At 60.5% G+C, this 26,489-nt stretch overlaps 1 protein-coding gene across 5 annotated transcripts; it reads right to left on the minus strand.

Annotated features, from left to right (window-relative positions):
* NDRG4 (NDRG family member 4) lies at positions 1-26,489 on the minus strand. Of its 5 annotated transcripts, XM_054710201.1 has the most exons (17): positions 25,776-26,028; positions 17,769-17,863; positions 16,201-16,245; positions 9,289-9,394; positions 8,927-9,047; positions 8,777-8,839; positions 8,381-8,441; positions 6,638-6,724; positions 6,501-6,557; positions 6,045-6,148; positions 5,273-5,329; positions 5,128-5,179; positions 4,575-4,622; positions 4,379-4,414; positions 4,221-4,272; positions 2,811-2,849; positions 1-2,050 (listed from the first exon to the last, which is right to left on the minus strand). In XM_054710201.1, exons 1-17 carry the CDS (start codon positions 25,810-25,812, stop codon positions 1,896-1,898), a joined length of 1,215 nt encoding a protein of 404 aa, XP_054566176.1. In that variant the 5' UTR covers positions 25,813-26,028; the 3' UTR covers positions 1-1,895. The 5 variants fall into 5 exon arrangements, with proteins under 5 accessions (XP_054566176.1, XP_054566175.1, XP_054566173.1 ...); XM_054710200.1 differs by lacking the exons at positions 2,811-2,849; positions 25,776-26,028 and adding an exon at positions 26,365-26,489; XM_054710198.1 differs by lacking the exon at positions 2,811-2,849.

Consider the following 26,489-nt stretch of genomic DNA (forward strand, 5'->3'; position numbering starts at 1 on the left):
TTAGTTTCTTTATTAGTTTTCAGCACAGTTAACTCTTTCTATGTTGACAAGGGTTTTTACTTGTTTTACATGTTGTCATTTCCAAGTCTCATGACATTAGCCACTAGAATACACAAAATTAGGCTCTCCACCCTGTACAGAGAGGAAAATAATAAACTCCATTAAAAGTTCACTTTGACCAAAGAGACAACCTCCGATGGAAAACCACACAGGAGGACCCAATATACATACATATATATATAATGTATAGATATTTATAGATATCTCATCTGAAAGAACACAGCAAAACAAGAGAAATCCAACTTGCAGCACTATCTACAGTAAGAGGGATTAATTCTACCAGCTTTTCAAACGGTCACATTCGATATTCAAAGGAAGCACGTGAGTGAATAGAACTGGGGACAGACTAACACTCCACCAGGCTCTAGAGAAGTCTAGCAATGGCTTAAGATTATTGGGGGGGGGGGGGAGCATGTGTGCAGAGGAAACATGGATATGGGTATCCTCCCAGCCTCAGAGCACACCCTCCTCCCCAACATACTGGTACACACCCCGGCCCTCCGTTTTTCATAGCTCTCTCCCCTTTCCTTTTACTCGTTGGGGGGGGGGAGGTTTGTGGCAATTGATTCAGGCTCTGAGACCAATGGCTTCTGGTTTCTGGGCCCAGAGATTCTACCTGATAAGGTGGTGGATGAGAAATATATGGCCCAGTCCTGGGCTTTAGGTGGCAGGAGGGGGCAGGGTGTGTGGGGAGCCTCTCTCCTCTGCCTGGTCCTTGTTCACTGCAGGAACCTTCCCCTCCTGCCCCAGGATCTAGCAAAGCCCCAGCCCAAGCCACTCCACAGGCTGACATGGGATGGGGCCTGCGCAAGTCTTGATACCCTGGACCAGTTCTACAGACACTCTCTCTCCTTACTTAGGGATGCCTAGGTGAAATGCTGGCATAACTCTACCAGAACTCTTCCAAGAAATAACCATGTTTCTGGCGGCCTTGGCCACACTGTCCTTCATGGAACCTGGGGGCCAAAAGGGGATCTATTGGGACTTCCAGCCACTGCCACCTGTGGCCACATGCTGGCTCCCAAAGGCAGGCAGGGGTCCACGCAGTCCTCACTGGCTATCCCAGCCTTTAACCTCAGCCCCAAGTCAGGTCCCCATGGAGGTGGAAGACCAGGAGACTTCCTGTTTTGGGGCCCTGGCGCAGGCATGGGCCAGGGCCAGGGCCAGGCGGTGACGGGGTGTGTGAGCTGGAAGAGACAGCCTGTGGGGTTCCTGCCCTCAAGGTCCTTTGTTTTGTTTTCCTTGGACAGAGAAATCCCCTTCAGCCCATGCTTGCCTGGCCCCTGCCTGCCTGGCCCTGCAGTACCAGCAAGAGGCCTGTAGGAGCGCCCCCTTGTGGCTACTGTTCAGATGATTGTCATATGTGCTATGAGACAGAATCAGATGTGCTTGGTGGGAGCTGGGGCGGGGGTGGGGGTGGGGGTGTTCCAGGGCTCCCTGCTGCCTCTCCTGGTTCTCATGCCAGTGCCTGAGCTGCACCCATCACCTCACAACTCCGTCCCACCTTCAAACCTGCCTGCCCGAGGGGTCATCCCATGCTCTTTCTTTAACCCCGGATATTATCCTGGATCCCGGCCCGAGAGGGACTCAGCCTTCCTTGGCTGGCGGGACTTGGCCGAAAGGGCCCAAGTTAGCCAGGTCACCAAGGTTAGTGAGGTGGGGCCTGGGGACCCCCTGGAGACCGTTCTGCTGTAGCATCTGAGAGCTGTAACCCCATTTCCTCCCTCCGCCCTCACAGAAAGAAACAAAACAGAAAAGGAGCCGGTGGGCGCGAGGGTGGCAGTGGGACCTCGATGCGGGTGGGGGCACGTGGGCGTCTTCAGGGGACCAGGGCTTCAACAGGACACCTCCATGGTGTGGTTGACCTGGCCCAGCCCATCGCTGCTCTCCGAGTGGGTGCAGGCCTGCGGGCGGCCGCCCTCCACCGAGCTGGCACTGGTGAGGGATGCGGTCCGAGAGCGGGCGAGCCGGGTCATGCTGGCCGAGGGCACTGTGGACAGAGGTGGAGCCGGGCATGAGGGCCAGCGGGCAGGGCCGGGCACCACAGGCGGGAGAAGGACTCACGCAAGCAAAGCGGCCAGCGAGACCCGTTCTTCCGATGGCACAGAGGCCCGTCCCAAGCCGGGGCTCCGGCGTCGGCTCTGCCAGCCTGAGGCATGCAGCCAGCCACAGTGAGCGGGCCGGGGCCGGGGCCACAGGTGCCAGCAGGACCCTCTCCCCCAGCTGGCCAGAGACAAGGCCAGGATGGGTGGGAGTTGGCCAGCTCTCCCTGAGCTGGGGGAAGGGAGGGGCATTATTTCAGCGTGGCCTGCCTTGAGAGGGTGGTGGGGCCGGGAGAGTGGGGTGATTCTGCAAAGGAGGACAAACTGCCCTAAATCCCATTTCTGCCTCATTGAGTTTCACAAGCAAGACTCAGCCCTCCTCACTTATCTGGCCACCGGTTCCGCTGGGGCCGGGCCGGGCCGGGCCGCCCTCGGGAGGGTCTGGCTCCAGCTGCCGAAGCTCCGGAAGGCACACCGCCCACGGCTCCGCGGGAGCAAGACTGCTCTAGAGCCCAGCCAATCCAGAGCCCTAAAAAGGGGCAAAGCCCAGGCCACCCAGGATCTGCGCACGAGCGGGTCGCGAGAAGGTTCCAAACCACAGCGAGAAGGTTCCAAACCACAGCGAGATGCGCTGGCTCAGCGCAGCCAGAGGGAGGAGCAGGGGAGCCCGGGCGGGCCATGCATGGGGGCGGGGGGCTCCGGGGCTACCTGCTCCTCCACTCAGCCTCCGGTCCTTCAAGTACGCAACTAAGAGAGAAGACAGAGCCGGGAGGGGCGGGGAGGGGAGACAGAGCACGGTGAGGAGCGAGGTCCGAGAGGCACGGGGTGAGATGGACCCAAGAGGAGACGGAAGGACAGGCTGAGGGCTGGAAGCAGGGCCAGGGCCTCAGGGAGCCCGCTCCTGCCCACCCACCACGCAGCAGCCACGGAAGGAACCACACAGCACAGGCTGACCTCGGCCTGGCCCTGGGAGCGCCGTCAGCAGGGGGGCACTTCTCACCGCCCCCCCCCCCCCCGCCCCCAGCCTCTCCAGCACTGAGGGGCTCCTGTCTGTCCGAGCGCCCTCACCTTTCTGCTGGGCCTCTGTCCCCCAGGGACAGAAGTGGGAGGCTTGCACGACCTCCCAAGTCCCGCCCAGCTCTTGGCTGCCTGGTGGCATTTCTCCCGGGGCCCTGAGAGGCGTTGCCCATCCCCCCATCCCACAGATGCTGACTGGATGCTCCGTGCTCCAGGCTCCACTCGGAGTCCTGCTGTCTCCCTGCCCGGCCTCCCTGCCTACTTCTCACAGAGGCGAGGCCCCTGCATGGGGCTCCTGCCTCCCCTCCCCACACAGGCCTGTCCCCCCTCCCCTCCCCCTCCCCAGGCCCAGAGGAACAAAACTTCAGGGAGAGGAAGTTTGCTTTCACCAGGAGCCAGGTGTGTGCAGCAGGGGTGGAGCGTGCGTGTGTGTATGTGTGTGTGCATGTGCGTGTGTATGTATGTGTGTGTGTGTGCGTGTTGGGGGCTCACAAGTGCAGTCTGAATCTGAGCACAGGGGGAGTTTGGAGACAGAAGGGGGGAGGGGTGTGTCGGGGGCCAGTGCTGCCCGCAACCCCTATGCCCCAGGATGTTCAGAATGCCACCCAGGCCCAGCTGCCTACGGGGAGAGGCGCTCTTCTCCCAGCCCTGGGGGCCCAGACCCAGGCCGGGTGCTGCTGGGAAGCTCTCCCGACACCCACATGGCCCGTGTGCCTTCCCCGGCCCAGACTCCAAGCCCGCTCTTCCGTGCCCATCTCCCAGCGGTGACAAAGCCCTGGGTGGTGGGTGTGTGGCACCTTCAGGCAGGCCTCCCCGGCCCAGGAGAGTGGGCACGGAGGTGAAGGCCATACCACGGTGCCCAAAGCCTCCCCGGCCCAGGAGAGCTGGGCACGGAGGTGAAGGCCATACCCCGGTGCCCAAAGCCTCCCCGGCCCAGGAGAGCTGGGCACGGAGGTGAAGACGCCCTGGCAGCAGGGGGGCGTGTGGAGAGAGAGACCCAGCACCCAGGCCCCCACCCAGGGTGCCCTGCCCACAGGCTGCTCAGCACCCCTGACAGGTGCGGCCTGTGGGTCGCTGGGAGGCGGGGTGCCGGGTACTTACTGTAGCCCATGCCTTGCAGGAAGTACTTGAAGGCTTCAGTCAGCTTCCCGGGCTGCAGGGGGACAGGCACATGCTTGACTGGCTGTCCAGGATTGGGGGTGGGAGGAGCCCCCCCGCCCCCCCCCAGCCTAGGCAAGGGAGGGAGGGCTGAGTCTCACCTGTGTGACCTGCGGGAGCCCCCCGGAGTCTGCCATCTGCAGGGAGAGAGGAGAGTGAGCGGAGCAGGGCCACCCCAAGCCTCGCCTGGCCCCCACACACCTGGACAGGCTCGGCTGACCAGATAGACCGGCCGGCCGGGACGCCAGGCAGGCCTCTCCCCGAGGCTGGGCCCAGGGCTGGGGAGGAGGGTCTCACCTTCAGGAAGGTCGTGGTGGTGGGGTCCAGTTTGGAGTTGCACTCAACCTAAGGGCGAGGAGCCAGATGCAGTGGAGTGAAGGGACCCAGCCCCTGGGGGGCCTGGGGAGCCCCCGGCCCCAAGTGCCAATGCAAATTCTCTCCCCAGAGCTTGGAGCCCCCAGGCTGCCCGCTCCCAGGGTTCCCACAGGAGAGGCCACCCGGTCCCCACACACAGTGGTGCAGTTGTGGTCAGGAATGACTTGTTCCCTCAAGAAGGGGCCGCATTTTAGAGCAAAGAGAGGTCTTAGTCTCTGGCCTGAAGTGGGTGGAGACGGAGGTGGGGTCACACTGCTGGGGGTGGGGAGGTGGCCTGGCCCTGGCCCAGCTCCCCTAGGCCTCCAGGCCTCCCTCAGCTGAAGGAGGGGGTGTGGCAGGCGGGGAGGCCTGGCATGTGGGGGGAGGGTGAGAACCCACCACCCCCGTCTCTGAGGTGTCCCTGGGCTGGGTCAAGGACTGGCCGCTGACCGGAGCCCAGCGGCCCCCTCACTCCTGTCCCCGCCCCCTCACTCACCACCCCATCCTCAGCAGGCGCATTGTCCCCGACCACCAGCATCACGGGGCAGCTGCGGACACAGAGGGGAAGGGTTGTCTGGCCTGGGAAGGCTGGGGGGGAGGCGGGGGCGGCAGGGGCAGGCTGGAGGGCGAGGGGCACTCACCGGAGGGTCCTGGCATTAGGCACAGTCCCAGGCCGGTTAATGTCCAGGTCTCTGCGGCTGCCGGGAGAGGGAGAGGCAGAATGGTCACTCCAGGACCGGATGGGGGTGTTCCCCAGCCTCTCCCATCCCATCCCATCCCATCTCACCCCATTCCCCAACCGTGGCAATTAGGGCCCCACATCCCTGGAGGCCTGGGCTTCGCTGCATAAATCGGGGCCTCAGGGCTCCCTTCATGTGTGACCCCCAAACTTCTTCCCAGACACCCACACTCATGCCAGGGGGCTCTCAAATTGCCCCCCCCCCCACCCCACTAAGTGCCACCTGTGCGGTGGGATGCGGGCCTCCCATTCTCCACGGATCCTCCCCGCCCCGCACGCAGCTGGGCTTAGCAAGTCCGTGTAGGACGAAGAGAAGGGAAGGTGGTGAGTAGGGGGCCTGGCCACTTCCCTGCCGGGCAACCCCGCAAAGGGGCTCCAAGGAGCACAGCATGAAGACCATCCAACCTCCTCCCATGTACACGCCAGGCTCAGGTGTGGGGGTCGGGATGTCCCCACATCCTCATGGCTCCCGCCGGCCATGCCTGGGGAGGAGGAGGCATGAAGTCCTGCTCCCTCTGCCCTTCACGGGGGTGACCCTGGGCAAGCAGTGACTCCTCTCGGAGGCTGACTCTGCTCCTCTGCATCCTGGGGACGGTGTGGCCCGTCTGCCTGCGCCTCGTGGGGGGGGGCGGGGCTGAACTGAGGGGTCCCGGGCCTGAGCCCCGCGCCCACACCTGTTGTACATGTTCCAGAAGAGCTGCAGGTTGGCCTGGTTCACCACGTTCCCGATCTGCTGCCGGTAGCTCTGCACCAGCTCCGAGTTGTTCATCAGCTCCTCCTGGGCCAGAGAGGACGGGACAGACAGAGCGAGGATGGGGACGCGGGCTCCGAGGGGGCCGCTCCTGGCAGGGTGGGGGCAGGGGGAGACCCCCCAAGGTGGGAGGTGGGACCCAAGGAGGGGAGGCTCCACGGAGCTGTGGGAGGTCTCCCCACACCTGTCTCTCAGGGGCCCCAGCCTCATGGCCAACAGCAGAGGATAGAGCGAGGTAAGCCCGATGCCGCATAACCCCCGGCCCTCCTCCTGCCTGGCTGGGAGGGCAGAACCGGGCCCTTCAGCAGCCGTGAGGCCCCCCGAGACCCCCAGCCCGCCCGGCCAGCCCCACTCCTGTGAGGTGGTCCCACGTCCTTACCTGGCTGAAGAGGTGGGATAGCACCGTGTCGGGTAAAGTGCTGGTGAGGCCGGAGAGCTGCAGGCCAAGGTGGGGTCAGTGTGAGCCCGCCCCTCACCGCCCGCCCCGCCCCGCCCCGCCAGGGGGACCACACTCACCTTGGTGGCGGCCCAGTCGATCCAGCCCTTGCCGTTGGGGTCAATGTTCATCAGCACCAGCCCCTCCACCAGGTCGGGGAAGATAAGCTGCCGGGAAAGGAAGACGGGACTTGGGGGCGCGGGGACAGGGGCAGGGAGCCCCGAACTTCCCACCCACTAGTCAGGCTGTGAAATCCTGGCCCTGCCTCTCTCACAGCGGGAGGGGAGGGTCTGAGGAGGAGGACGCGCTCTGTAACAGCTTCTAGATGCCACTGATGACCCAACCCTGACCGCTGGGGACCTGCGTGGCTCCACTTCCAGCTGCCCGGCTCAGCCTGCCCTCCTGGGAGCTTTCAAAATTCGTGGATTTATTTTGAATCTATGCCTATATCACTTTTTTAAAAAAGTATATTTTTATTGATTTCAGAGAGGAAGGGAGGGGGAGGGAGGGGAGAGAGAGAGAGAGAGAGAGAGAGAGAAACCAATGATGACAGAGAATCATGGATTGGCCCCCTCCTGCACGCCCCCTACTGGGAATCAGGTCCATAACAGAGGCAGGTGCCCTGACGGGGGAATCAAACTGTGACCTCCTGGTTCATAGGTCAAGGACACTCAGCCACTGAGCCACGCCAGCCGGGCTGTATCACTGTTTTTCACCCCTTTCAATATATCGTTGGAAAGGCTGCTGTGATAGAACTGAGGATGAAACATCTTCAATAAAATATCTCTTTTCTTTGCGGTTACAGACAAGGAGGCCCTAGTGATGTTGATTATGGAACCGGAGCCGGTTTGGTTAGACGCGGGACCCACATTTTCTGTCCCGCCATTTGCCCGTGTTTAGGGGGCCATCTGCATCCAGTACTCATGTGATGTCCAGTGTGGGGTGGCAGGGCCTGGCCTACAGTTAACAAAACGTGTAAGTGTTGGAACGGAAACGAGAGTTGAAAATACTCGGTCATTTCTTTGGAAGAAAGAAATCCTTTGGATCCTGAAAACGAAGTTTTTGTTTTTAGGGATGAAAAGCTTGTGGCTCCTACCCGACACGATGTTTTTGAAATGTGACTTTCAATAAAACCTCGCAAACTGAACGTAAGTGTAATTTCTGATTGAAACAGGACTGGTTTAAATGTTTAAATATTACCCTAATTGGTAGATGAGTGATTAGGATACCCTTATCTTGTGGCTAGAGCAATTAGTTGTGTAGTTTGCTGATAACAGAAATTTTGGCTTTAGATAATAGTTAAGCAAGTTATGGTTTATACTCTTGAGGAAATGTATGGAAAAAGCAACCTTTTTTTAAAAAAAATTCTCACCCCAGGATATTTTTTTCCATTGATTTCTGGAGAGAGTGGAAGAGAGGGGTAGGGAGAGAGAGAGAGAGAGAGAGAGAGAGAGAGAGAGAGAGAGAGGGAGAGAGAGAGGAGAGAGAGGAGAGAGATTGGTTGCCTCCCTGCACGAGCCCCGACCAGGGCCAGGGATTGAAGCTGCAATGGAGGTATGTGCCCTTGACTGGGAATCAAACCAAAGACCCTCAGTCCGAGGGCTGATGCTCTAACCACTGAGGAACCCAGCCAGGGTGAAAAAGTAATCTTAAAAAAACAGTTTCCTTAGGGACGAAGGGGAAGAAAAGGCTTTTCCAAGTGAAGAGGAAGTGGGGAGAGGCGGAGTAGACGGAAGGAAGAGCAGGGAAGTCACTGTGGCTGAAGGGCCGCCCCGCAAAGACCAGCCCTGGGGTGGGGGGTGGGGGGTGCAGGGGCAACTCACTGCAAACTTGGCCAGCACATAGGCTCCGGCTCCCACTCCGATGCCAATCACGTACTTGAACCTGCAGGAGAGCGAGGATGCTCACGCGGGCCAGCCTGTCAAACTCTCGGCCCACGGGCCGCATGCCTCGTCTATTCGGCCTGCGTTAGCCTTTGCGTTTGACATGCTTGCTCTAGGGCCAGCGGTGCCATTTCCCCTAAATGTCATCTGAGCAGGCCCCACCCATAGCCCTCGGACCCCAGCCAGAGCCTGGTGCCATGTGGCGGCGGTGGGCACCCCTCGGACCCCAGCCAGAGCCTGGTGCCGTGTGGCGGCAGTGGGCACCCCTCGGACCCCAGCCAGAGCCTGGTGCCGTGTGGCGGCGGTGGGCACAGGGCCGGGGCGGGCAGGACTCACCCGAAGTGCTGCACCACACTGGGGAGCATGGCGGCCAGCTGCTCCATGGACGGGTACTGGTACCTGTGGGAGGGGCAGGAGGTCAGGCCCAGGTGTGGCCCGGGGCGCGGAGCTGGGGAGAGTTGCGGGGGGGAGGGCTCGGGTACCTACCCCTGAGGAAACTGGGACGCCCCCACCTGCTGGCCGGGCGCATCCACGTGGCACACCACGAAGTGCTTGGTGATCTCCTGCATGTCCTCAAAGTTGAAGAAGGTGTTGAAGCACAGCTTGTCTGCAAAGACACACCTGTGGCTGAGCGGAGGGGTGGGGAGGCCCCGGCTCCAAGGGGGAGGGCAAGGCGGAAGGGGTCAGCCTCGGGGTCCAGTGGGGAAACCAAGGCCCAAGTGGCTAAGGACACCGAGCTGAGTGGCCGGGGACCTCAGGGGGGAGGAGGGCAGGCCTCGCTCCCCTGGCACATTTGAGGTGGGGAACGACCAGGTGAGGCCGGGAGGGGGGGTCGGGGGGACACTTACGATTGAGGCCCACATCGTGGTAGGTGAGGATGGCCGGGCGGTTCCCCTTGGGGGAGCCCCGGATCACCACGTGCAGAAGGCCGTAGGGCGTCTCAATGTCATGTTCCTGGAGAGGGAGAGAGCCAAGATGCTCTGGGCGGTCCCCGCTCCTGGCTCTTCTGGGGGAAGGGCTGGGGGGCAGCCTGGAGCTTCTGGGCCTGCGGGGCGGCCTCCAGGCCCCATGGGCGGGACGTCACATTCTCACCACAGAGGCAGAGAGGACGGAGCGGACGGAGCACCCTTCCCGGGGCAGGGGGTCCGGCACAGGGACAATGGATGGGAAAGGCCTGGTCCCCTTCGCAAACCAGCCCGTGGGGGAGCTGTCGGGGCCCAGGCCCTGCTGCACGCAGCCTCCGGGGTCCAGGGAGGCCCCTTTGCCCATCTCCCTAGGACAGCTCTGCCCCCCCCCCACAGTCCCTGCCCAAGGCCCACCCTCACCTGTTCCTCCCCCACTAGGAGCCTTGAAGAGCTGCTGCTCTGGAAATTACCCTCAGTCCCCTGTCCTCTGTAACCACCCAAGCCGACCAGGCCCCGCCTCCAACGCCCACACCTGCAGGCTCCTGCCTTCCACGTGAAGCCCCTCCCTGCGAGCCCCAAGGCCTTCCTTCGGGAAGAGCCCAGTTAGACACCCTCCCCTCCCCCTGCCTTCGGCTGTGGCTGCTCCCGTGTTCACGCCCTTGGTTTTGCTCAGTTGTCTTTCAGGAGCAGGAGCTGGGCGCTGTGTTCGAGACCTGCTCTGCCCCTTACTGTGTGACTCGGCCAGGCTCACCCCGTCTCTGTGCCTCGGCCCAGCCCTCTGGGAGGGACTCTGAGAACTAAAGGAGCGCACGTCTGCGGGTGTTCAGCACTTGGAGAACGCCCAGAAAGGGGGCTGCTGGGCTGGGCTGTCCGGGGCCTGGGAGGAGCCCTGCTGGCTGGTCCCTCTGCAAGCCGGTCACTCCTGGCCCTTCGAGGGGGAGACTCCCCAGGGGCCAGCGGAGCTGGACACACAGCCCTGCCCGGCCACGGGAGTCCTGGAGCTGGCCACTGAGCTGGAGGTGGGGTTAGGGTCAGGGCAGGAAGGAAACAGCACATGACTGAGCACCTACTGTGTGCCAGGGGTCTGCACGTGGTGGGCCCTTAGGTTCAAAGAGAACGAAAGCTCCCTCCCCCGACAGGAAAGGGACAGACTCGGGAGGGAGGAGACAGCTTCTTGGGGACTGGCCTTTCGGGCCTGAGCTCAGCGGGGAGTGACAAGGTGGTGCCAGCCCGTCGGCCAAAGGCCACACCCTGGGAGCCACCCTTCTGCTGTGAGGTCCTGTGAGAGACACCCTGTCACCCTCAGGGGGGGGGGGGGGCCAGGCTCACCACAGCCTCCCCCGTCCCAGGCCTGTCCTCCCTCAGGGCCACCAACAAGCCACACTTCCTGCTCACTGACCACTGACTGGACACTCTGCACGCCCACAGGGACCTAAGCCACAGAGGAGCACACCAAGGCTGCAAAGGGGAAATGCCGTGCCCAAGGTCAAGGCCGAAGAGGGGGGGCAGGCCTTGCCAGGTGCAGACCTCGGGTAAGCCGGAGACTGCCTTTTCTGAGATCCAGTGTGAGCGGAGAGACTCCGCCATACTGGACCCCCAATTCCCCACCCCTCAGCTCTAGAGGGCGGGCTGGGGGGCAGGAGGGTTGGGAGGCAGGAGGGGTGGAGGGCAGGAGGGGTGTGCCCCCCTATGGAGAGGGGGCTGGGGCAGGAGGGGTGCCCCCCATGCAGGGCGGGGCTAGGAGCAGGAGGCGAGTCCATTGAACAGGAGCTGCAATGCGCTTGCGGCATGAAGGGCAGTTCCTGAGCGCACGGGTCACTGTCGCCCTTCCAGGCACAAGTCGGGGTGCGGGGCGGCAGTTTTCACACCCAGGCAGTCCGTGGGTGCAAGTGAGGGGGCGCCTGTCCCCTCCCAGCCCCGGTGTGGCCTCCCCATCACTATCCCGGGGCAGCTGGACGCGGCCCGCTGCAGAGCCTGCCCCACTGAGGCCCAGCTCCCCAGGGACAGGGACGCCGTCGGGGCCTCGGCTCATGGAGGGGGAGGGGGGGCAGGGGAGCTCCCGCACAGCCCGGTACCCTTGGCTGCCCCCTCCCGCCCGCCCAGGAGCTCAGACCCAGCCGAGCTCCCAGCCTGGCGGGGAGAGAGGGGAGCTGCACACAGCGGGCGCCCCAAAGGCTGCAGCCGGACACCCTTGGAGCCCCCAACCCAGGGTTGAGCTCCCCCATTGGCTCCTGGTGACGTCACCGCCCCGCCCCCAGGTGGGCGCCGCGGGAGGCGCTGCGGCAGCCGGTACCCCTCAGCCTGCGCGGCTCCCCTCGCCCTTGACCTTGAAGGCTGCGGCCCTGGGAGCTGCATTTCAGCGCGCGGGGTTTCGGGGTGGTGGGAGCGCTCCTGCGATTGATTCCCAGTCTCCCGCATCCATCGCTCCGCAGACCCGGCCGTGCTGCGTCTTGTCTGGGTGCGAGCGAGCGGTGGTCCAAGGACCAGGCAAGGCCAGCCGGGCCGGCGGTGGAGGAGCCGGTGCGCCCGTCTCCCCTCACTGAGGAAGACCAGTACCCTGGGCATTGCTGCCAGGGGGGAGGAGGCGCCCTGGAGCCCACTTGGGGACGCCCGTTGCCTCCCCCCAGCCCCAAAATAAGGCACTATACCACCCCTCTGACCTCTCCGCGTCCCCCCGCCCCTGCAGGGACCCGGCCTCAAGGCCCGGCTAGCACTCGCCCCAGACCTCCCTGCAGCGCCCTGGGGGCCGCGGAGGGGCAGCGTGCGCCTCCTAAGAAAGGAAGAGGCTGCGGTTTGCGGGTGCAGCCACCCAAACAAGACAGCCCGCAGGGCCGGGAGTGCAGACGCCTGCGCGCACACACACCTGCGCGCACGGACCCCGCACACGCGCGGGGACTCAGCCTTCCCCAGGGCTGAGGAGGCCCCAGGAGCCGGGCCGCCACCAGCCGGGCACGTGCCAGGCGCAGGGCGCATGCAGGGAGAGGTACACTCGCTGGCACGCGTCCGCATGGACTTGCAGCCAAGTCCCAGCCCAGTGCGTTTTCTGCAAATGCCAGCCCTCCCCCCACACCCTGACTGGCAGCTGCCCCCTCCCTTCCCGTCGCTCCGCAGGCCGGGGTCAGCGCGAGACCAGCACCCGCTGGCCTTGCCTGGTTCTCCCCGAGGCGAGGCGGCTGGAGGCAGAGCTGACACCAGACCGCGGCCGGGGAGGCGCCGTCCTCGGACTCCCTGCCCGCCCCGCAGCCCTCACTCACCCCATCCCAGCACTCGGGCATCTCTCCGAGGGAGGTGACAGCCTCGCAAGGAAGAGCAAACAAAGGCCTGAGTCACTGAGTCCGGAGGCAGGGCGGCTCCAGCGGGAAACCAGCAGCGCGGTGAGCGGGCGCCGCGCCGGCACCATTTATACGCGGAGCCGCCCGCCCTAGGCCGGTCCCTCCTCCCCACGGGGTTTCGGATCAGCCACTCGCTGGCCCGCTGCCCCCGCTTCCAGATTGGCTGTCGGGAGACAAACCTGGCTCCCATTGGCTCCTGAGGTCCTCGCTCACCCAGCCCTGCGCCTGTTTCACCCCCACCCCCAGCAACGCAGCATCCTGGATGGTCCCCAGCCTCTGCATCCCCACGCCCCCAGCAACACAGACACGCACGGAGGGCTGCAGCCCGCTGCACACGGGGTCCTGGGAAGGTGGGCCCTGTGTCGGGTACCCGCGAGCCTCTCATGGACCGCACAGGTGTGCCCTTGGCCTATAGCCTGGGGAGCCGCGGGGGGAGGGGGGGCGCTGAGGGGCCCCAAACTCAGCCTTCACATCAGGAGGGCCTGGACCACAGCCTTGAGGGTATGTGGGAAGTCACTCAGGTCTTCTCCCCCTCCTCCCCCCCAGGGTCTCCCCTAGGGCAGCCCCCATGCTGCCCCCATGCATACCCAGTGCCTGTCCACACTGCAGAATGGGGGTTCTGAACACAGGGGCCTGGGTAGATTGCAGGACCAAGAGTCTGGTGGGGCACACACCAGCTCTGCCCTCCCCACCCCCATCCTGCAGCCAGGACTGAGGTCCTGCCCACCTCCCAAAGGCCCACCCAGCAGGGGCCTGGCTCCCAGATCTCAGGGGGGGCAGCACACAGGAGCCACCGCAGGTCCCATGCCCTGACCCCACCCCAGAAACAAGGCTTTGGGTGGGGCGCTGGCCAGGGACGGGCAGGTAGAGAAACAGAGGAGACGGGGAGCAAAGGAGAGCAGAGGACGAGAGGAAATAGGCCAGCGAGGGGGTAGAGGAGGGAGCCCAAGGACAAGAAGGAGCAGCGGAGAAGGGAGGGGTGCTGGGCGCTGTGCCCCCATTCTGTCTCTTTGCTGAAGGACCGCGCCACTCGCTCCAGCCTGCACACTGGCTGGCTGCTTGGGGGTGGGGGTGGGGGGGGTGGGCAGTTACCTCCCTTCTCGGGTGCCTAGTGGCCTGTCAACACCTGCCAGGCATGCCTGTGCCTGGGGAGGGGGGGGACACTGAGAACTTTCCCTGCCCCCTCTCTGACCTCTGACCGCTCGCTCGGAGGCCTGGCCCAGAGGGCTGGGCCCTGCGTTTGCCCAGGGCAGCCAGGGTGTGGAACGGGGTGTCCCGGGCCCCTCACATCCTGGCTATTCTCCCTGTTCCCTGCAGCCACTTGGACACAGGAAGAGGCTCCAGCCACTGAGGCAGCTGCAAAGGCACAGCCCACAAGATCCTCCCAGCTGCTTCGCAAAGTGGGGACAGGCAGCCTTCCACCCTCTCTGCCACCAAACCCTGCTCCTCCGTGGTCCCCATCCAATCGTATGCCCGCTCCAACCTCTGACCGCTGAGTGGCCTTCCCGCCCTTGGACTCAGGTGAGAAGCTGACCTCGGACACGGCCCGCTCCCAGCTGTGGCCCCGTTTCTGCTCAGCCACTTGCTTCACATCCACAGCCCTGAGTTGAAGTCCCAGCTCCCCACCCACGAGCTGGGAGACCTTGGGCAAGGGTTCACTTCCCTGTGCCCCAGGCTCCTCCACTGAACAACAGGAAGTGTGCCTTCCACACAGAGATGCTATGAGAATGAGAAAAAGTTGCAAACATCACTCTGGACCTGACCCCACTCCTGCCCGGGCCCTGGCCATGTCTGGAAGACATGGGACAGTCCATGTGCCTTCCCAAACTGCTGGCCCCTTCCCTGGAGGCTGTGCAGTTGTGGCTGCACAAGGCAGGCTCTGGACCTGCTACCTGAACCCAGTCCTGCCACAGAGCTCTGCCACATCTCTGCTGTGTGACCTTGGGCAGGTCAGTCAACCTCTCTGAGCCTCCACGTCTGTAAGTGGGAAAACAGCAGTGCCTGTGCACAGGTAGCTGCTCGGATAACACACGATGCTCACAAACCTAAGAGGAAGGATCCGGAAGCTGAAGCTTACGAACACGATTTCAGTTTTCACTGGGAATCTGAGCATCATTAAGAGGAGCAAATGCGCCCGGCTGGCGTGCTTAGTGGTTGAGCATCGACCTGTGAACCGCAAGGTCAGGGTTCGATTCCCGGTCAGGGCACACGCCCAGGTTGCTGGTTTGATCCGAAAGACCCTCCTGGGGCTTGCAGGAGGCAGGCAATCAACGATTCTCTCTCATCGTTGATGTGTCTATCTCTCTCTCCCTCTCCCTTCTTCTCTGAAATCAATCAAAGAAATAATTTTTTAAAAAAAGAGTAGCAAATTCGTATTGGAATATCTCCACGTGCCAGGATCTACTCAAATGCTTTACACGTGTTCCTTTTATCTCCTTAACTCCCACTTTACAGATGAGGAAGATGAGGCAGGGACTGGCTGCTCTGGGGTTTGATGTCACCGGCGCCCTCCTGGGGAGGGGTCCACACATTCCCGCCCTCTCCCGGGGGCAGGAGGACCAAGAGGACATGCCTGCCCAGACCTCTGGCTGGGCCTCTCTATCTCATGGCCACATCCCTCCCCTCTCTCCCTCCCAGGTCTCCTGCTTGTTCCCTCCTTCCCAAGCCCTTCCTGTCCTTCCCAGCTCCAGGGCCTTTGTATTTGGAGCCGGAACTCCTGGGGGACTGGAGCGCCAGCACGCTCTGGCGTCCTTGAAGGGGCTCGTGACCCAGGCCGGGCTCACAGATGCGGAGCCTGGCTGCAGAGCTGCTGTCTGGGGAGGAGCCAGCACGTCGCCCCACCGCCACGTCACCCTTGCAGACCACGAGGCTGGGGCTGTCCTGGGGCTTGGACACTGACCCACATTGAAGTCAGGCCCAGGCCTGGGGGGCCAGTTCCATCGAGCCAGGAGGAAGGGCCCAGAAGGGTCTGAGCTGGTTCAGTGTGTGTCGGGCCCAGAACTGGAGAGGCTCCCACTGTCTGCTGCCAGGCGGTTCCGAGACCCGGGAATAAATGGCCACTACGGACCTCAGCGGGGAGGAATGACTGGCTGAGTGAGTGAAATCACGGTGAGAAGGAATAAAAACAAAGGGCGATTTCAGTTTTCACTGGGAATCTGGCATCACGCTAAAGAGGACATGGTTGTCCCGGCAACAGCTGCCATGGAAACAGGGAGCTATTTTGGAGCATCAGCCTGGCTTTCATTGGAGGAAAATGCTGATTCAGATGACAGCATCCCTCCCTCCTGTCTCCATCCTCACTCCCCCAGGCCTCCCTTCCCCCTTCTGTTCAGGACGGGGGGGGGGGGGGAAGGAGGGCAGGGGACAGAGCCACTGTAGACAGTAAGGGTGGCCCTGGAGGCTTCAGTGCCGAGCCCCTGTCCCTTGAAGCACATGGAAGGGTGTGGTCCTCCTCAGGGACCAGGCTGGGTGGTCCAGGGGCCAGCCAGCTGTCGGCCCCCCAGATCAGGTAGCTGAGTCCTACCTTCCAGTCTGTGTCCTCGGCCAAGAGGAAGGCGTCAGAGTTCTCCTGTGGGAGCAAACAGAGGGGGTGGGCGTTAGGTGCTGGCTGGCCAGGGGCCCACATGGGCTTGGCTTTGAGCAGACTAGCTTCCTGTTCCCCATTCCTTTTTTTTTTTTTTTTTTTTAAGGGAGGGAGGAAAGGAGATAGAGAGAAACATCAATGTGGGAGAGACACATGGATCTGTTGCTTCCTGCACACACCAGAGCAGGACTGAATCCGAAACTTAGGCATTTGCCCTGACAGGGAATCGAACCCGAGACCTTCTGGTCCATGGGACGACACTCCAACCAACTGAGCCACCTGGGCCAGGACCCCATTCATCTTAATCTTAACAAAGGTGACCCAGGGCTTCCCAGAGGCCGGGCGCCGGGCTATAAGTGCCTGGCGGGGGAGCCCATGAGCAGCTGCTCACATCGATTTCCCTGTTGATGGAAAATGTGAAGATGTCCCTTGACAGGAGGGAAGGGTGAGGCTCAGAGAGGCCGAGCCACAGGCCACAAGGTGTGGAATCTATGAGTGTGGACCCACAGCTTTTCCCTGCAGGGAGGGAGAGCGTGCCAGGCGTCACCACAACAAGAAAGTAGCGGGGAGCCCTCGCCGGTTTGGCTCAGTGGACAGAGTGTCGGCCTGTGGACCAAAAGATCCCGGGTTCGATTCCGGTCACGTACTTTGGTTGCAGGCTCCTCCTTGGCCCGGGCCCTGGTCAGGGCTCATGCAGGAGGCAACCAATGGATGTGTTTCTCTCACATTGATGCTTCTCTTTGTCTTTCCCTCTCTCTTCTACTCTCCCTAAAGGGGGCGGGGGAGGAACCAATGGAAGTAAAGGGTAGAAATAACTCTGGAATCTAACCCTAGGGCCTCATGGGACAAAATAACCACCTCAAGTGCTTCGGTCCCACTGCCCCTGGAGGCACTCTGTTGGTGACACTTGCCCTCAAACCTCAGAGCTTGCGCAGAAAAGACAGAGAAGCTGGGGAGCGGGAAAGGCCCAGCAGCTGGGGAAGCACTGTGCCCTGCTAGACACAGCACTGCCCAGCGGGTACCCTCCTGGGCCTCCCAGAACCAAGGGTTAAATTCAGCCTCATCCCCTGATTGCTGTGCGGCCTTGGCCAAGTGAATTAGCCTTTCTGGGCCTCGGTGTTCTTCTCATTATTGAAACGGGGATAACACTTCTCAAGAGCCTCCCAGGCAGCCGATGGGTGTTTGGCTTTCACATCATTGCTGCGCTCTCTCTTCCTCTCCCTCTCTCTCTCTCTCTCTCTCTCTCAAAATCAATAAAAACATATTTAAAATGTTTAAAAAGAGCCCCCAGCCGCAAAGACAGCCAGAGCCGCAGCGAGGTTGGCTGGGTGTCAGTCGCGCCGGACACTCCCCAGGAGGGGACTAGGCTCCCAGGTGGCCTGAGTGTTCCTGGCCTGCGGATGGCCCCGGGGAGGATCTCGGGGGCAAGACCGGAAGAAAGCCACGCGGTTCCCTTCTTGGCCACGAGGGGGCGCTCTCCGCCCCAGGACCGCGAGAGGGCGACTCACCAGCTCGGTGGCGTCCAGGCCCCGGAGCAGCGGCTTCTCCTCGGGGAACCTCAGCTCCTGCAGCCCGGCCATGGTCACGTCGTGGAGCAGCAGCCCTGGGAGCGGGGAGGACGAGGTTGGGGTTGCTGTGGCGGGGCGCCCGGTCCCTGCCCTGGCGCTCCCAGCACGAGCCCGGGAGCTGCACTTCGCAGGGCAGCAAGGCTCGGTCCGCAGGGCTCCCTGCTTGGCTCTGGATGTCACGGTAGTATTTGTTTTCTTAAAGTTCAAGCATGTTTCGCCCTAGCCGGTTTGGCTCAGTGGATAGAGCATCGGCCTGTGGACTGAAAGGTGCGGGTTCAATTTCCGTCAAGGGCACATACCTCGGTTGCAAACTCCTCCCTGGCCCAAGCCCTAGACATAAACTAGAAATTCTTAAAAAACTAACATTGCCCCGGCGGCATGGTTGAGCGTCCACCTATGAACCAGGAGGTCATGGATCAATTCCTGGTCAGGGCACATGCCCGGGGTGGCAGCCCGATTCCGGGGACGGCGGGGGTTGGGGGGTGTTGGAGGCAGCCGATCAATGATTCTCTCTCATCATTACTGTTTTTTTTTTTATTTTATTATATTGATTCTTTACATAGAGGAAGGGAGAGGGATAGAGAGTTAGAAACATCCATGAGAGAGAAACATCGATCAGCTGCCTCCTGCACACCTCCTACTGGGGATGTGCCCGCAACCAAGGTACATGCCCTTGACCGGAATCGAACCTGGGACCCTTCAGTCCGCAGGCCGACACTCTATCCACTGAGCCAAACCGGTTAGGGCATCATTGCTGTTTTTATCTTCATCTCTGAAATCAATAAACATGTATTTTAAAAAATTAACATTGGCCAATAAATACGTGAGAAAACATAAAAGCTCACTTGAAGTTAAAGAAATGCAGATGAGAAATAGACCCCTTATTTTGGCCAATGGAGCTGGCAGACCGCAGTGCTGGCTAAGAGGTTCTGAAGCCGGCACTTTCCTTATGTTGCTTGTGGGTGTGTAAATGGCTACATCTTGCCGGAGGGCAGCTTTGCAGGTTGAATTAAAATTATTTAAAAGATTCATACTCTTGGACTCAGCAATCCTCTCCCTGGGAGAAATTTCTTAAGGGACCGAGAGGGCAGCTAACGATTTGATCTGTAGGAAGGCTCACCAGAGCACCATTTATAAAACGAGAGGAAAACGGGACGACGCTAGGTGTCCATGAATAGGGCATTAGCACCGACGATGGGTCGGTGACTTATCAAAGATTTCTACCAACATGGGAAAACGCGCGTGTCACAATAAACAGAAAAGCAATTATAAAACATACAATATTATCCAAATGATGAGAAATACAAACAGCCCCACAGAAAAGCCTGGGAGGATGTATATCCTCAAGTTCACAGGCATTATTTCCGGTGGAAGACTAAAACCTGCAGCCTGGAATCTGAACTCAGGGGAAAACAACATTAAAAAAAATAGCAAGACCTAGTCAGTTTGGCTCAATGGTTAGAGCGTTGGCCCGAGGACTGAAGGGTAACGGGTTCGATTCCAGTCAAGAGCACATATTTCTGTTGCAGGCCTGGTGGGTCCAAAGACGCACCCCGCACCCTGCTCCCCCCAACATCCCACCCCTGCCCACCCCGCTGCGCTGGCGTCTCCCTGTGGGAGGCCCAGTGACTGGGCAGCAGGCCCAGGGGTTGCCTGGGGCCCAGGGAGGGGACCGGTTTCTGTGGCAGGGCTGTCCCGAGACCAGGCTGCAGCTCGAGGCCCTCCCTGGGCTTCCTCCCCTCCGCCAGGAGCTCGGAGTCTCAGCTCTCCGGAGCGGTGCAAAGATGACGCCTCAATGCCTCAACCCCAAGAGTCCAGTTTGGGGTTGGGGTATGCGGACGCTGGGCTGGGAGCTGCTGGTCACCCAGCCTCCTGGAAGGAGAAGAGCGGGGGGGGGGGGGGGGGAGCCCCTGGGAGAGCCTCGTCCCCAGAGGCCAGGCAGGGAGGCCCGTGCCCACCCAGGGCCCCTGGGTCCCTGCATCGCCACGCCATGCCCCAGCGTTTGGTTCCCAGTGGTTTCCTGGGAAACCAGTTAACACAATCCAGATGGGCGGTATTTTTAGCAAGGCATCCTCTCTCCCCTCGCCCCCACCCCTTTCTCTCCCATCCTTTCTGAGGGCTGCTCACTCAGCCAGCCATCTGGGTGGGGGGCTAACAGAAGGGTCCGCCCTGGAAAACACTTCCCCATTAGGACTTTTTTAGCCACCAGCCTCCCCGAGCACCCCATTCCACTAACTGCCGGCAGCACTGGGGTGTCCCTGTCCTCACCCAGGGGTGTCCCGTCCTCACCCAGGCCTGTTCTGAAACCACCCAGGAGACCAGGCCTCCAAGGACGGCGCTATGTAAAGGGCTGAGAGAGGGCAGTGCAGGGACAGGTGGCCAGTGATGGAGGGTGCAGGGGAAGAGGGCTGGAGAGAAACCTCAGGATCCAGAGAACTGGGACTGTCTCAGCCCATGGAAAACAGGCAGCCGGGGCCCAGCAGGTGGGGAAGTGGGGCTCTCATACGTGGGCCTCACGGGAACAGAGGCCAGGGCAGACATTCCCACGGGGGAGGGGCAGAGAAGTTTCTCCCTAGGAAAGTTATGATTTAAAAAGAGTCACTATGGCCTGCCGGCACCATGTGGCTCAGTGGTTGAGCATCGACCTATGAACCAGGAGGTCACGCTTTGATTCCCGGGGTCAGGACACATGCCCGGGTTGTGGGCTTGATCCCCCATGGGACGAGTGCAGGAGGCAGCCAATCCATGATTCTCTCTCATCATCGCTGATTCAATCTCTCTCTCCCTCTCCCTTCCTCTCTGAAATCAATAAGAATATATTTTTAAAAAGAAGAGATATATGAGCATACTAACACACACACACGTCTATATCTATCCATTTGTATGGATTATAAAATCAGGAATTTATACTGATCCTTTTTTTTTTTTTGCAGGTTTATAACTTTGACCATCAGCAGTTAGTTCTCATCCACACGAGCTGCCTGTAGATTTTTGGAAGTGGTGGCAGGTACCCAGGTAACCAATATGCAGAGCTTGTTCGGGGAATCTTCATCCTCATCACGTTTTCTGGACGACGGCACTTAGAGACCGAGTGGGGCCTTTCTTATTCCTTTGGCCCAGACAGCTTTGTGGAGTCCGGTGGCAATGCGCACACCTGGGGTTCCCGTCTCCTTCAGGGCAAATCCGGGTTCTCTGAGTCCCGCTGGGCACGCTTCCTGACCCCCACTCCCTGGATGCGCTTGTGGTGATGGCGTGTCCTGTGCTCACCACCTCGCTGATGGCACAGCAGCCCTTCTCCCTCTCGCCACGCTGCCTTGCGGGAGCCACTCTGCCGGGCCCGGGTTGGAAAGAAACAAGCCGGACTGATACTTTTCATTCCATTCCACACCACCCTGTGGAGTCTAACTTCCCCTCTTTCCTTATTTGTAATTTTTTCCTCCCAGGATGAGAAACGTGGCTCTCAGTCTCCGTAATGCTTTTGCTGAATTGTTCATCCCTTGTAGACACACAAAGCCATTTCGGAACTTGTCACTCGCAGAATGAGTGATTCAGAACTTTTGGGGACTCTCCGTTTCGTTTGTACTTGACCCTTTCAGCCGTAGACCTAGATTTTTAAAAGCATTGACCACTCTTGTGAATTCTTTAAAAGGAAAATAGGACGTTGTTTAAGGTATCCTAAAGCCTCCTCACACAGTGGCGGTGGGGGGGCGAGGGGGGGGGCTCTGAATTCCTCCGTCCGGAGGTCGCTGCTGCCTGTGTTTTCCACGCAGTTGCAATCCCGGCTCCTCTAACACCAAGACCTTTGGCCGCGAAGCATTTCCCGAGAGTGTGCTCCTCCTCAGAGTTCCCACGGAGTGGCTTCATCAGAACCCCGGCACTGACCACTTCCCCTGCCCATCCGTTACTTTTCGGTTTTAAAAAATAAAACTTGGCCCTAACTGGTTTGGCTCAGTGGATAGAGCGTCGGCCTGCGGACTGAGGGGTCCCAGGTTTGAGTCCAGTCAAGGGCATGTACCTTGGTTGTGGGCACATCCCCAGTGGGGGGTGTGTAGGAGGCAACTGATCGATGTTTCTCTTTCATTGATGTTTCTAACTCTCTATCCCTCTCCCTTCCTCTCTGTAAAAAAAAAAAATCAACAAAATATATATTTAAAAAAATAAAACTTGAATTTCATGTAATACATGCTCACTGGAAAAAGTCAGAAAAACCGAAGAGCAAAAAGAAGTGAAAAGCACATAGAATCCTATGAACCAGAGAAAACCACTGTTAACATTTTTTTATTATCTCCTTTGACTCCTTTTCCAGTGCTAATCTAGACACTGAAAAAGATGAAAAACAAACAAAAAAACACAAAAAAACAAAAAAAGATGAAAAACAAAACACAGTTTTGTTTTGTTTTTATTTTTATTTATTTATTTTTTATATATATTTTATTGATTTTTTACAGAGAGGAAGGTAGAGGGATAGAGAGCTAGAAACATCAATGAGAGAGAAACATCGACCAGCTGCCTCCTGCACACCCCCCACTGGGGATGTGCCCGCAACCAAGGTACATGCCCTTGACCGGAATCGAACCTGGGACCTTTCAGTCTGCAGGCTGACGCTCTATCCACTGAGCCAAACCGGTCTTGGCTGTTTTGTTTTTAAATATATTTTTATTTGATTTTTACAGAAAGGAAGGGAGAGGGATAGAGAGTTAGAAACATCGATCAGCTGCCTTCTGCACACCCCCTACTGGGGATCAAGCCTGCAACCAAGGCACATGCCCTTGATGGGTATTGAACTCAGGACCCTTCAGTTTGTGGGCTGACACTCTATCCACTGAGCCAAACCCGTTAGGGCAACAAAACACTGTTTGGAAACATCTTTTAGACCCAGGTTCAAATTCCAGCCAGCTGCTTACCATCCGTGTGACTTTTAGCCAGTTACCTAACCTCTCTGTGCCTCATCTTCCTTATCTGTAAAAAGGAGGAAATAATAGCACACACCTCACAGGTTGTTATGATGGTGAGTGAATATATAGAAAGCACTCCGGACTGTGCCTGGCACATAGCAAATGCCATGTAAGCGTGAGCTGTCATCACCATTATTATGACATTATAATTACATAAGGGGACATCTGTTCAGGTGAATAAATAACTTTGGCAGCAAAATTCGCAGCTGCCTGGGGTTCCCTGATGTGAATGCACTGGAATCTACAGGGTGTCCCAAAAAACGTATACTCACTGTAACAGCTGCTAGCTCAATTTTGAAAATGAAATGTATTTAAAAAAACACTGCCTTTATAATTACTCAAAGTGTGTGTATACATTTTGGGGGGGATACCCTATATTTAACCTCCTCTAGGAGGTTATTATTTCCAGTTTTTCTTTTTCTTCATTAACTACAGGATAGCCATCCTTGAACAAATACCTCTATACACACCTAAATATATATTTTTTATTGACTGCAGAGAGGAAGGGAAAGGGAGAGAGAGAGATAGAAACATCAATGATGAGACAGAATCATTGATCAGTTGCCTCCTGCTTGCCCCCTACTGGGAATGGAGTCCACAACCGGGGCATGTGCCCTGACCAGGAACTGAACCGTGACCTCCTGGTTCCTAGGTCGACGCTCAACCATCTTGATTTGTTCCTAAAAATCTAACTGCTGAGACACAGACCACACATTTGTAAAGAGGGGAGACGAAGCCCGAGGGGTGCCCACCCGCCTCAGCCCCAGCCAGGTGTGTCACCTGTGCTATCTCAGCGAGGGCGGGGTCAACAGTTCCACCTCGAAGACCGGAAAACTGAAGTCAGAGAGGTGAAGCCACCTGTCTGAAGTCACACAGGTGGCCGGCGGTGGGCTGGGGCTTGAACCCAGATCTGTGGGACAGGGAAGGGGACAGGTGGGAGCTGAAGAGGTGGGGGAGGGGGGGGGGGAGGAAGCTGCAAAAACCACAGACGGGACTGAGGAGATGCCCTGTCTCCCAGGGCAACTGTGGCCAATGACAGTGGTGCCTCCTTTTCCTTATCTGTGAAAAGGAGGAAATAATGGCACACACCTCGCAGGTTGTTAGGAGGGCGTGGAGAGTCTGCTAGGACCTGTCTGATGAGGGAGGAAGGGCCCTGAGCCCTGGACCCAGAAGATGAGGGTCCCCACACTGAAAGGGGACCCCAAAGCCTGGCGCTCCACTGGAGCCCTGCACAGCCTCCTGAGAGCACTCCTCCCGCAGCCCTCTGCAGCTGGGAGAGCAGGAGGGGGACCCAGGAGTTCAGTCCTGCATGCAAGGCTCCCCAAACCCATGCGGTTGGAAACACTTCCCCTCCGGGATTAGCAAGTTCGGCAGCCACGGCTGCACCCCCTCCCCACCCCCACTTTTAAAAGATATTTTTATTGATTTCAGAGAGGCAGGGAGAGGGTGAGGGAGATGGAAACATCAATGATGACAGAGAATCATTGATCGATTGCCTCCTGCACGCCCCCTACTGGGGATCTAACAGAGACCTCCTGTTTCATAGGTTGATGCTCAACCACTGAGCCATGCTGGCCGGGCCCGGCGCTCCCTTTGAAATCAGGTGGGCAGGCCTGCCTCAGGGGAGCTCTACAAGGAAAATTGGCAAGGGATTGGAGGGGGTGCCCGCCCCATGGCTAACTGGGCTCAGATGGGGCACCTCTGAGGACCTGGCCAGAGTTTCCGGAACAGCCCCCCACCGCCCCCTGTCTGTGAGCCTGCGGCGGACAGGAGCACCAGTCGCTGTTACTCAACAGGCATTCGCGGCCCCTGCAGTCCGCGGGCCGAAGCTCTAACCACTGAGCAAAACCGGCCAGGGCGGCACTCACCGCCTGAAACCTCCCCCCACCTCCCCCGCCCTCGCTCCCCTGGCCCTCCAGCCTCACTTCACTCCCCATCCCTCCCAGGCCCAGCCTCTCTCACACCCCCGGCCTCTGCATCCGCTTTTCCCTCCACCCCCAGCCTGCACTGCCACCCCCCTCTCCAGGAACAGCAAGCCTGTCTTTTAGGGTCCAGTTCAAACCCTGCCACGTGCTCAAATCTCTCTCCTCCTCTCGCCCCCACGCGGACTCCATTCTGCTTCCCGAGCGCACCCCACGCCCCACGCCGCGGCCCCTGCCCTCCCCCAGCAGGGCCCTTCGCTCCGCTCTCCTGCGCCGGCGAGGACGCGACCAGACTCCCAGGGGGCAGAGGAATTTGCTGGAATCCTCTGTCCGTCCGGAGGCAGTGATGGGGCGCCTCCACAGCCAGGACGGCGGGGTCCGCACCGGCTCCCTTTCCACCCCCTCCCCCTGCCCCGTCTCTCCGCAGCCCCGCCACAGAGGCCGCCTGTGCCCGGGAGAGTGTGTCCCCCCCTTGGCCCCCGGGCCCCCGGGCCTCGCCTTTCCTGCCTCCCCCTCCGGGCACACCCAGTGTCCTCTGGGGACCTCCGGCCACAGCGCCCTGCATGTGGCTCCCAGCCTCCAGAAGGGCTCCCGGCTGAGGGTCCCCAGCCACGGGGTCCACCTGGCTCCCCACTTCCCAGGCGCTGGGCTCTCCTCCCGGCAGAAAACTCCGCGAGGAGCACAGGCTGTCACCGGGAGCAGGAACCAGAGGCCGCGGTCGGGAGCCCCTGTCTCAGGGGACCGAGCCACACTGACTGGAGGGCAGGGGCCCTGAGCTCCCTTCCCCTTCGGGGACCCGACTCGAGCTCGGCCACTCGGGAGACTCGAGGAGGCCGCCCCCGATCCGCGCTCCGGCCGTGCGCTCCACCCGCCGGAGGCCGGGGACCCAGAGCAGAGTCGGGCGGGGCCGGGCTCGGCGCAGGACCGTGCAGCGCGCGGGCTGGGACTCGGCTGGCTCCGCTCCCCGGCCTCCAGCTCCAACCAGAGCCGCCCAAGCCCGGGCGCCGCGCCCCTCTCCAACCGGACGGCAGCGGGCGGAGGCCGGCGGAGGGCGGCGAGGGCCGGGGTACCTGTCAGCAGTTCGATCCTGTGTCCCAGCAGCTTCATCGCGGCGCCCGGCGCTGCCGGCTCAGGGGAGAGGATCGCGGGCGGCGCGGAGCCCGGTAGCCCGAGAGCGCGAGCGCCGCGGGAGCAGCAGCCGAGCCAGGAGCGCTCTCGCCGCCCCCTGCGCCGCGCTCCCCCCTCCAAAACGCTTTTGAAAATCCACCAATGGGGCGACCGCGCACCCCTCCGAGGCGCCCGCCGCCACCTGGCCGGGGTGAAGTCCGGGAGGCGGGGGGAGCGCGCGGGGTGGGTGCGCCGACACTCGGGCGGCGACAGGAGGGGCCCGTGCGCCCGCCGCGGAACAAAGAGGCCCCGCCACCCGGGTGTGGAGGTGGGGGAGGCGCGGGCGGCGGCCGGATCGTGGCCCCGCGGGCCCCCGCGTCTGGCTGGGCAGAGAGGAGGGAGAGCCCGGTGCGGAGGAGAGGGTGCGGCCCTCGCGTCGGCGACGGGGCGCCCGGCTCGCCGGGATGGGTCGCGCGCGGAGGCTCGGCCGCGGCCGCAATGACAGGGCGACCAGGGGACCAGGGAAAAGGGCCGAGGGCGGCGCCAACTCACCGAGGGCGATGCGAGCGAGACAGACGCCCAGGCGGGGACAGGACCTCGCCGCCGCCGCCGACGCGCGGGTGCAGGTGTCCGCGCCCGGGGTCCCTCCCCGCGCGCCGCAGCTGGTGGCGGAGGCC

The sequence above is a fragment of the Eptesicus fuscus genome, chromosome 21 (genome assembly GCF_027574615.1).
Source record: "Eptesicus fuscus isolate TK198812 chromosome 21, DD_ASM_mEF_20220401, whole genome shotgun sequence".
NCBI classification, from domain to species: domain Eukaryota; kingdom Metazoa; phylum Chordata; class Mammalia; order Chiroptera; family Vespertilionidae; genus Eptesicus; species Eptesicus fuscus.